At 37.1% G+C, this 12,179-nt stretch overlaps 1 protein-coding gene across 1 annotated transcript in view; it reads left to right on the forward strand.

Annotated features, from left to right (window-relative positions):
• LOC121314781 (A disintegrin and metalloproteinase with thrombospondin motifs 16-like) overlaps positions 1-12,179 on the forward strand; it is a 70,598-nt gene that overhangs the window by 48,677 nt on the left and 9,742 nt on the right. Inside the window, exons 17-18 of the mRNA XM_041248450.1 lie at positions 2,348-2,486; positions 5,471-5,597. Coding sequence (XP_041104384.1) covers positions 2,348-2,486; positions 5,471-5,597 — 266 coding nt within the window. The remainder of the gene's footprint in view (positions 1-2,347; positions 2,487-5,470; positions 5,598-12,179) is intronic.

Below are 12,179 nucleotides of genomic sequence, written 5' to 3' on the forward strand. Positions count from 1 at the left end.
AGTCTATGAATTTAACTATACAGTGGTTAGATGGAGAAATACCTTAATTCTATTGAGCATTGGTTGGGGGTGTTGGGCAGGAGTTTATATATTCTTTAGCTGCTGTACAACTTCAAGGCAATGAACACCACCCCGAACACAACACTGCACTGGAAAAATTGTCAGAGTTGTTAGCATTCCAATTGTCCTTACTTTAAAACACATTTCCATGCTATACAAAGTCATTCAAAGATACAATCCGCAAACAAAGTCAAACAAAAATACAAGTGTAGCGTCCCTGCTGTGTAAATGAGGCAATGCATCAGGTCTGCAACTGCTTATACACTCTTTTGTACAGTGTGTATAATCTAGGGCTGATAGCACATGACACTGAGACTGTGCCAAGCCTCCACCTAAGCATTGATTTCTGATTTCCATATCTTCATTAGGAACACTTAGTTTCACCAGAAGCCAAGCAATGACCATCATTTTAATGGCCATGGTTTAATATGTGTATTCTCTATATAACTCGCCCTTAATGGTTTTAGCACAAGGCTTGAGTGCCAAAATAATTAAGGGTAGGGTAGCATGACCATGAATTTCCACATACGCTTTCATTATTGCTTTTATTATTATTTAGATGCTCATGCACATGTTTTTAAAAGAAAATCTTTAAAAGAAGGTCTCTGGGAGGGTCATAGGTGCTGTTTAACAGAAACCATGTGTCCGAGGGCTGTATCCCTAACTGTCATGATCATTAAAACGTAATGTTGTTGTGCATTGACAGATAACTTGGATTATATATAGCTGTCAGTACAATATAATGCTATAATCTTCACTTGCATCTGAAAATAATTTACTGTAACTGTGCACTTGGGAGTAGAGGTAGGTGGTTATGTTATGTCATCTCCTTTACCTTATCTTGCATGTTAAAAATGAGAAATTATATTCTAAAAGTGTGTGTTTTTGTAAAAGCCTTATATTTTAACTTATAAGGGTGTGTCAAGCTTTAAAGAGTAGTAAATTACAGCAATTAGGTAACTTTGGAATGCTTTTGTTAGTGTAATTGACGATACAGTGGGTTAAAAATAATTACAAATCAAAGAAAAACACATAATAAGGAACACAGCACAACTGCATGTAGCTTCAGGAACATCTCTCATTTAGTTCACAGACTTCTATGAGGAAGTGTGTGTGCTTATATTGAAACGACAATTTAAGAGATGTAAACAAACTGTTAAATCAACAAGGTCTAATGACTAAAGCCTGGAACACACTGCCCGATGCGACTGTCACATCTCAGTGGAAGAGGTCACGTTGCAAAGAAAATCTTTGCGAGCGGGCATCACACACTGCCCGATGAAATCGCAGGAAGGTATGCATAATTAGTGAGTTTTTTCTGATGTTTGATCTGCCCCGGATGCATAAAGTTTAGTGAAAACCGCATATGACTGAAGACATTAAACATGTTTAAACATTGCGAGCCGACTGAAATAGATCGGCTGATCCTGTAAAATCGCATTGCAAAGCATAACGCACTGCCCAGTTTAACTGAAATGCACGTTGCGTGTAGTCCCGTCAGCTTTTAGGCGTATAATGGAAATTGTTACCATGTTGTAACACTGTGGTAAACATTTGTCCTTGCTAATATAAGACATATACCACTTTTACTAATACACTGTATGCGACGGTGAGAAATGTGAAATGTTCCTGTGATCTCTTATTCAGTAGTACCCACTTTAAAAGTTACACAAAATAAATCAAGATATTGGTGCTGAAATCTATCCCATACAGGTCCAACACGATTTACTCAATGTATAGGTACCCAGATAAATGATATAAGGATAAACAAACAAATAAATCCACCCAGCAAAGTTTCTAAATTAAAGCATAATTCAGTGTCGCCCATAGTGGTTTATTCTGCTTATAAAATTGGGGGGGGGGGGGGGGGGGGGGGGGGGGGGGGGGGGGTTTAAAGAAAAAAAAAGAAAACAGATTTGTATACATTTAAATTCAATTTTATTGAATGTATTTTTTATTTTCCTTTGGCTTTAGACAGAGGCTATTGATGGAAAAACATCAATATACTCATCGGTATTGAAAAGCGGTGTTTTAAAATGACCTTATATTATAAACCTTAGACTTGAATTGCAGTGCTCATCCCACATTTCAGCGCTACTGTAAAGTCCAGACAGATTTTAAAATGATAAAAAAACAATAATAATTGAAACGTCAACCTGATGTGCTGGATTAACATGGACGAAACGTAGATTAAGAAGTTAGAAAAAATAAGTGAAGACTTGAAACAGAGTTCAAACATTAAAAAACATCTTCTAATTAAAATAAATAAATAAATGTCGCCATGCAGATTCTCCTTCAAGGCAGAAATCCAGGGGTCGGTTGGGAATACGCTCTTCCAAAACCAGATGGTGATAAGAAGATGGTACCGAAACACAACTACACTTGGGCTATAGTCCGATCTGAGTGCTCACTGTCCTGTGGGGGAGGTAATGTCTTTGGACCAGCATTTTAAATAAATATATAATGGTATCTGGTATTGGAAATTTTATTTTTTTTTTAACTGAAGTATGATAGCAATTGCACTCTTTCATGTTGAAAATGATGAATATGCTGAAAGACTATACGTCATGAATGTTTATGCATAACAAAACACTGCACATATTAATAACAGTGTCACGTTGCTAGGTTCAATTGCATATTTGAGAATCTGGTTTAAATAAGACACCAGACTGCCAAAGTAAATCATTTGAGGACATAATTAGAACAATATCTGGACACCGAGGCTACAGCACCACTGCATGGAACTCGAAAGTGTTGCTTTAGAGATCTCCATCAGAATGCATAATTACAGGGTGATTTGTAAGTCATGCTTCCTTCTGAAGTCCTTAGGGCATCCATAGGGGCGGAAGAGTTGAAGAAGCTAAACGCTATTGTTTGAAAATAATCACCTGTAATTAGTACTGTGTTAAATTTTACTGCAGGCCAGAGTGGAAAGGTTCCATTATTACTTGTAACAATGATCTGTGGCCTCTTCTTCCCCTATGGTGGGCCTATAATTACAGAGATCTTCAAAACTTATGGGTTGCCTGAGGTCAGATGGAACATAAAGAACAAAGCCAAAATAAGCAAACACTTTGCCTTGCAGGACATAGACCTTTTAACAACCTTTGTGTGGCTGTCCACACCTGTGTTCAGTTTAAAGCAACAGATACAAAAGAATGATTTTTTAGGGCCTTTGTTCAGAATGCTGACCCTTATGCACCGATTTCTATCTTTCACTCGCTACATGGGTGTAACTGGGTGTAATCTACTGAACTGTTGATTTTATACTTACTACAAATAATTATCATGATTACTACCAGATGGTGACTGTCATACAAGTCACATATTACACTGTTGCTTTCTTTAATGTATATAACGAAAGAAAAAAGGCATAAATATATATATATATATATATATCTATATATATATATAGTATATATATATAATATATATATAAGACTGATATAATGTATAATATTAGATTAAGAAAATCTTAGATTAATATATATTATTAGACATCTTTTCTCGAAAGACTGATCAGAAGATATTTAATTTAAGGGCATGCAAGTTTGCCTAAGTGTTTTAGTTTTAGTTTTGTAACCTCAAAAAGTAGTTAAAATGAACATGTAAAGCAGAAAAATTATGTGATGCATGGAAATAGAAAATAAAAAACAAAAGTACTGTAAGACTTGTAGGTTTGCTGTTTGATTCACTTTCAGTCTTTTGAGTTGATGGTCTCCAAACCATTGTAAAGTTACCTGTAATCCCCCCGTGTGAAAATCATGCACCATAGGCATGATGGAAGATATAAATCTTTTCTGGAACCGTAAGAATAATCTCAGCATTGCAGATTGTGGGGACATGTTCATTAAAACAGACTTACTAGTCTGATCCACTGTCACTTAAAGACAGCATTTTTAAACAAGCACACCTCTGTACTATACCTGACAGTACCATCCATCTTCCAATATTTTAATTTTAAATATTGAAACACGATTATTATAGCAGGCTTTTGATGTGTACCAGGTTAGACATTAATGCAAACTAAAGAAATTGAAATGCCCCTGTTGCAGCTCTTATAAAAGGTTATCATAGTAAAAGCATAGCACAGCATAATAAAGCATAGTGAAAGCATGGTGAAGCATAGCAAAGTATTGTAAAGAACAGTGAGGTATGGTAAAACATATTAATTAAAATGGTAAACCAGGGTAAATTATGGTTAATACTTGGTATTAGCAGGGTAAAAGTGCAAAATTACCAAGCAAAAATACCATGTTAAACTTGCATAAGGGGGAATCAGATTCCAAATTATTAAGTCACTCCAGTCCTTGCAATAATAGAGTTCTAACCTTAGTTCTTATTTCAATGTAGCCACAAAACAGCAGGACAAATTCCCCTTTATTGCATCATCAGTGTGCTTCAGGGATTAATGGTCATGGAGGATGCCTTCGTCATGAAGATTAAATAGTAGCATTGTTTTATTTTCATTTAATATTGTAGCTCAGTGCACTTAATACTCAGTGCACTGAAGTGATCTCCATCCTCTGTGTCTTATCAAGGTTTTGAACTGTTTTGAATGTGCCTTGGCTTGGTGATCGACTTTCTTTGTGACCATTTTCCACAGAAGAGAAGGCATGCTGGCACAAGTGGAAATACTACATAGCTCTTCATCCTTTTCTTTGTGATCTGGTACCAGTCTATCCATGGAAATGAAATAATTGCGTGGTAGAGTTTTTATCCAAAGTTGACACCTCAAAAAGAAGTTATAAAACGTGTGATTTATTTTATAAAATGTCTATAACAGTAGAGTTAAACTAAAATATCACAATGTGATAGTGTGTTGTTGTTGTTTACAATTTTGAAGCCAGACCCCTTACTTTATTAAAGTGTCTGCGCTTTAAGTAGGGTGTTGATTCAGTGTGTAATGGTTGTGCTGTTCACCTAGTGCAGTAATTTAACCTTTAATGCAATTTACCACAAACTATCCAAAACAAGTTGTGTCATTGTGAAAAAAAAGTATTATTTTAAGCAGTGCTACTTGATACAGAAGAAATGAGCTGTGATGATAAACCAGTTTTGGTCAGTAATGGGTCTGGGGTAGAAGCTTCCAATTTGTTTACAAGGCAAATGGCAAATTCTAAGGCTCCTAGTTTGCACTAAATCAACACTATTCAATGTCTTTACAGTAGGTGTATTTAGTCTTAAATTCACTGAAGGCATGTACGTACAGCTGTTTTGGGGCGGACTTACAATGTAAACTATTTACCTCTGTCTCCTGTATCCTATGTAAGCAAATTAATCAGTCTGATTGATTGACATTATAAGATGGCCTGTCATTGATTAAAAACAGATAAATAGTTTTAAGAGTGTATAACTGATTTTCATTATGATATGTTGGTAATAAATTCCTTTCTGTTATTCACAACAGGCCAGATGACCATGAAAGCAGCTTGTTACTGTGACTTACGTATGCAAGTGAACATGTCCTTCTGTAACCCCAAGTCTCAGCCTGTGACTGGACTGGTCTCCTGTAACACACAAGCTTGCCCTCCAAGGTATGAAAGAAGCATCTTCAGCACAATGGCATTTGAGTCTTTCCATCGGAAGTGGGAAAAATCCAGACCAGTTGGCATGTCACAAATTCATGCTGAACGCTATTCACGAGAAACAGAAAAATCCCCAGTTTCAGTAAAAAGTGTGGTATCACATTGCCTACTATGAGTTAATTACAGTTGTAATGTGGAAATGTCTCATTTGTGTCTCACCTGTGACCTCAAATTTCTCTTAGTAAGAAAACATGATATGGTTGCTCATATCATATTGCATGCCCAGCTTGTTTTCTGAAATGTTTCAATATGACATTATTGGAATACGCCATTAGCCATATTTTTGTATAATTATGGTGTATCTCCGCACAATTTATTAGAATCAGCTATTGTCCAAGGAAGATAAGTTAAACACTGAATCAACAGAACTATGAACAAATGTGAAAATCATAAAAAAAAAAAAAAGATTAAATTGACCCCATATACATTCCTAGACTGCAAGTGTAAGACTTGTTGTTACGGAAGCCCCTGCAGTGTTTGCAGGAAACGTGTTACTTTACCTTGCTGTATCCCTTGTTGCTTTTTTCAGCATATTCCAGATTAATAAATAAGAACTTTTACTCAGGAATATTCGCCAGGAACATTGCAGTGTTTTCATTTCATGCTCCCTCCTACAACAATGCTGATGCTCTGATTTAAATGAGTGCCATATTGTGGGAACAGAAAACCAGCACTGTTGCACAGGGGAGCTTGATCTGTATACACTGATTTTTAATTTTTTTTTCGCCTGGCGAATATTCATGCGTGAATGTTGAGAAATATATTGCCAAGTTGATTTGTGACCCACAATACGTTAAGAATATAATGCTGCGATGTGGTCAACACGGGACATAGGAAAGACAACGCAGTGCAAACTTTCCCGCCCAATGCCTGCTGTACAGGAAGTGAATTGGCAGTGTGGCGGCAGGAGTAGATTGGGTGTGCTGTTGGTAAATGAGGGTTAACACAGCTGACAGGTTTTTGTCTGTCTGGAGATCTGAACGTTCACATCATATTTTAATTTACAAGTTATTACGATCCAGCACACACTGGCAAAATGAGTTGTGTTGGCATTTGGTGCTGTGTGCAGGTTTCTACAGTGATGTAAGCTGTGGCAGCCCCCCAGCTGTTCATGTCTAAAGGATGAGATCTTGTAAATTTATAAAACACTGTAGGTGTAGAATTACTCTCTGAATGTAGGGTCATCAGACTTACTAAATCCCCCCAGGCACCCAGTGTCAGCAGGGTGTTGGAATTCAGTTCAGCTTCCCCCCCCCCAAAGCTGGCTTTTACTAAATCATCAATGTCTGACCTAAACCTGCAGCTGGAAAAGTCATTTCGAAGGCATACTAAGGCTTCTTTGAGAACTCACCGCTGTGAAGAGCTGGTTCCATTGCATAGTCGACAGTGGAAATAAATTATAAAATATATTTTTAGCTTCATAAGTATGTGAGTTTATAAGTGTGTTGTTTTAAATCTCATTTTCACATTTCCATCACTATTTTATTGTGTTTTCAATCATTCTGAATGTTTCTGGGTGACGGTGCTCCAACAAGGTAAAATATGGTAAAATACAGAGTGTTGGAGTCCTTAGTTGACATTGGGGTTAAGTGTTGTGTGTAAATTCCTCACTTACTTTGTTATAGTTTTATACCCAGGTCCAATTATCTGCTAGTTGAAGACAAAATTGAAAAAGGTGCTGTTGATGTATTGGGGAAAAAGTGACAGTGATTTGCTATTCATCAGTGTTACTAGAATCTGACTGAGGAAATGTCAGTTAGCCACAATGAAGTTGATTATTTGTGCTTGTAAACTTTGCATTACTGTATGTACTTCTAAGATTAAAAGGTTTTATCAGTGATCATAATTGACTTAGGGACCCAGCTGAACAAACTTGTATCTTGAAAGAAAAGCATGTTATGAAAATTGAAATGCATGCAATAAACATGCTGTACATTTCTATTTTTATTTGATCAGACATGGAAGAATGATTAAATAAAGAAAGCAGAAATGGACTTGCATTTCCGTAAACCCTAACCTAAAAGTTAATTAAACTGAGCCCTAAGACATCAACTTAAACTTGATAAAAAAGGATATGATGTGATCACTCCCATAACTATAAAAGAAGCCCAGCTTGCTGAATAATTCTACTAAGACCTACAGTAAGCAGACATTTAATAGACAGTCCTGTTTCCAGTGACCTTATCTTGATTTGAATAGTATTATAATGTGTGAAGTCTACAATATATATATTGTGCATTCCAACCCACATTACATGTAATTTGGACTCTGACGCACCAACACATAATTTTTTTGTTAAAAATAATTTTCAATACTGTCAGAGGTAACTATTTTGTAAGACTAGATAGATAACAGCATATTCTTTGTATATCCTTTGGCAAGCAGAATGCATTTAAGTCAATATCCAGGAATAGTTACAATACTTTTGGTGTCAAATAACCACAGAGAAACAAATGTTTTCAGTTTTTCAGCCATGGTCCTGGTTTTTATGATATTTCCATAAAATGGTCAACCTCTAAGGAGGCCTTAAAATGCACTCTGATTGAAATATTATTTTATGCCTTTTAGTTGTGGCCAATGTAAGGTGGAATAGGGCTCTATTTTTTGTTTATGGGAGAAACTCAACATGTTTTTTCTAGCCTTTTATCAAAGCATTGAATAAAGACTGTATAACTAATTCAGATTTAAGCCCCCCTTGGCCTTCGATTAAAAGCAGTTCAGAATGCACTAGTCAAAATTGTGAGACCACAAGTCTGTTGACTTAATGTCTGCTTGGAATGGCTGTAAACTAGCATGCAACCCCACTTCTTAATGAACTCTAAGCTGTGATGACAAGTCTGAATAAAATGTCTTTTTAGACCTGTCTTTCAGTAGTAGTTAGGCATGCAGTTTGAATGTGTTCACACTTTTGTTTGTTTCCACTGTGTAGTTAAATTAGTTGTTGAAGCATCAGGTGTAATATGTTTATATTTTGTAGTATGTGCATTTACAGTACAATGCCATGGGACATAGTACTACTACTAGGTAAATAACAATACAGATGTAAAATTAAGCCCAAATGATTAATGGCATAAAGCAATGCATTCATTTCTGGGTACTGCTTTAGCTGGCATTATTTCCATTCCTGAAGTGCTTTTTTTGCAGTGTCTGCAAACATCAAGGATTGAAAAGTAGTTACATCATGGTAACCAGGCACCACCCTGTATATAGGTCCTGACATCATTCATCCGCCTGTTTGCATGATCAGAGAAAGATATTAAAATCTCTGCCCAAACTATCCAGATGGCATCAGTGCCACATGCTGCATGTGATGCATTGGGATGTGTTCCAGCATGCTCTGTAGTGATGTTTGGCAGCAGTCCTACTCTTGTACGTTAAACCAGTGTAAGGGTATAATGTGTCCTTCCTTCCTATCATATTTATATGGGCTCTATATTTACTGTAATATGTAATGAGTGGATTATATGTTTGTTTGTTTTTTATTACCATTTTCAGGTAAAGCATGCAAATGATGTGATTGTTTTATATCCCACGCTTGCAGTATGTTTTAGATGGTGCGTGTGCATCAGAAGTGTGACACAGTTTGAAGTCCAACATGGCAGTGAAAGAGTTAAGCGTTTTCCACTGAAATCATGGTTAAGTTTTCCTGCCTGCATGTTGACATCTGATCTTGGTGAAATTATATATAGAAAAGCATGCAAGGAGCTGTCATTTTTTACTCATATTAGTACTTAAATAAATAAATAAATGGGCAGACACAAGAGAAAATAGTTAACATTTGATTTTCTATAGAAATTGCCTGTTCTTTTTAAGTTTGTTTATTGTATTATATACGCTGGCCAGGTATTTTGCAGATAGAATATCACAAAGATTATTGTTAAGACGAATACCAGTATTATCTAAACATTTGCTTTAACTGAAATGCCTACCTATATACTGACATTTCAAGATTTATCTTTACAATTTTTTTTATTGTAATGTTTGGACTGTGCAATGTTACCATTAGCCTTTAATTAATTAGACACACTGTGAATGACTTAAGCTGAGCTGCCCTGTATAAAAAAAAAAGTCATCTAACACCCACAATGTCTGCCAACTCTGAGGTACTCAATTTCAGCCTATCCTCATTTGGGACACCTTTGTAGTGTAGCATATGCATTTATTTATTCTTTTTTAATGACATGTATTCCCTATGGAGCTTTACATTTAAAAGTCTAAAGTTAAATCTTATGACTAAAGTAGAGTATTTTGGAGTTCCAGCGACTGGCTGAGAAAGCTCACTCTCCCTTTAATGTTCATTTTACAGTTTGCCCATTTTTCTTCCATTTCCTTATGATAGGACTTCCAGCAGTCACATCTTCTAGGAGAGATAGGGCTGCTGTCTGTAAAGACTGAGGTTAGGACTGAAATTATCACAACTGTTCCTTTAATTGAAGCAAAACATTTTGTCATCAGTAACTAAAATGGCAGTATGGTCAATGATTCTAAAAGAAAATTCTGTGGCAATTGTTTTGATGTAACCTGGTGTGGTTCTGTGCGTCCGTTGTCGGAGCTTCAACGCGGTTTAAGGTGTATGATTTGTTTTATAATTAACCATTTCTAAATATAAGTCAACGTTCTTTAGATCTAAATGAAACTAATAACTTTATTTCAAAATATCTAATTCCCAAGATGGACGAGTAACTGTAATATACTTTTACTGTGATGCTTGGATCAGATTCTACTGTATAAAAAGTCAGATAAATTAAGCAGCACAGGGGGAAGCTGAGACTAGGTGGGACATCTCTGGTGTCTGAATGTATCTGAATGTGTCTGAAGTGTTTCACAATTCTTTGCAACCCTAAATAACTTTGAAGGTTAGGGATAGAAGTGCTGACAGTCGTGTTTGTGGTTGTCTGGGTGGGAGGAGGCGGGAGTGAGTTACAGCCCAAAGTTTCTTTATTTTCTCTGTTTTGGGCACTGTAAGCCAACCAGCTGTCATCAACCTGCTGACTGATCTGACCTTAAGCACAAGGCCAGGAGTCAGCCTTCATGCCTGCAGCATGCCAACAAGCTATCTAAGAGCTTGGGGCCAGAAGTCTGCACAGGGCATTTTTCAGACAGCAAGGAAACGTGATCATTAGGTCAGGATCCCTTTAGCGTGGCTGTTTACAAGGCTTCTAATCTACTGTAGTGATTCATTACTAACCAGATATTTCTGTCCAGGAGTAAAATGATGACCGTTAAAGGCTATTTGATTTAAGACCAATGCACTTTGCAAAGGCAAATCTATAACCATATAAGGTTATAGTCTAATATATATATACAATACTGTGCAAAAGTTTTAGGCAGGTGTGAAAAAATGCTGTAAAGTAAGAATTATTTCAAAAATAGACATGTTAATAGATTATATTTATCAATTAACTAAATGCAAAGTGAGTGAACAGAAGAAAAATCTAAATCAAATCCACATTTTGTGTGACCACCCTTTGCCTTCAAAACAGCATCAATTCTACTAGGTACACTTGCACACAGTTTTTGAAGGAATGTGGCAGGTAGGTTGGCCCAATCTTGGAGAACTAACCACAGTTCTTCTGTGGATTTAGGCAGCCTCAGTTGCTTCTCTCTCTTCATGTAATCCCAGACAGACTCGATGATGTTGCGATCAGGGCTCTGTGCGGGCCATACCATCACTTCCAGGACTCCTTGTTCTTCTTTACACTGAAGATATTTCTTAATTACTTTCGCTGTATGTTTGGGGACTGCTGCAGAATAAATTTAGGGCCAATCAGATGCCTCCCTGATGGTATTGCATGATGGATAAGTATCTGCCTGTACTTCTCAGTATTGAGCAGACCATTAATTCTGACCAAATCCCCAAATCCATTTGCAGAAATGCAGTCCCAAACTTGCAAGGAACCTCCACCATGTTTCACTGTTGCCTGCAGACTTTCATTTGTATACCGCTCTCCAACCCTTCGGCGAACAAACTGCCTTCTGCTACAGCCAGATATTTCAAATTTTGACTCATCAGTCCAGAGCACCTGCTGCCATTTTTCTGCACCCCAGTTCCTGTTTTCGTGCATAGTTGAGTCGCTTGGCCTTGTTTCCACGTCGGAAGTATGGCTTTTTGGCCGCAAGTCTTCCATGAAGGCCACTTCTGACCAGACTTCTTCGGACAGTAGATGGGTGTACCAGGGTGCCACTGTTTTCTGCCGATTCTGAGATGATGGCACTGCTTGACATCTTCCGATTGCAAAGGGAAGTAAGCATGATGTGTCTTTCATCTGCTGCAGTAAGTTTCCTTGGCCAACAACTGCGTCTACGGTCCTCAACGTTGCCCGTTTGTTTGTGCTTCTTCTAAAGAGCTTGGACAGCACATCTGGAAACCCCTGTCTGCCTTGAAATTTCTGCCTGGGAGAGATCTGCTGATGCAGTATAACTACCTTATGTCTTGTTGCTGTGCTCAGTCTTGCCATGGTGTATGACTTTTGACAGTAAACGGTCTTCAGCAATCTCACCTTGTTAGCTGATTTTGGCTGTTCCTCATCC

This window comes from Polyodon spathula, chromosome 4, assembly GCF_017654505.1.
Source record: "Polyodon spathula isolate WHYD16114869_AA chromosome 4, ASM1765450v1, whole genome shotgun sequence".
Taxonomy (NCBI): domain Eukaryota; kingdom Metazoa; phylum Chordata; class Actinopteri; order Acipenseriformes; family Polyodontidae; genus Polyodon; species Polyodon spathula.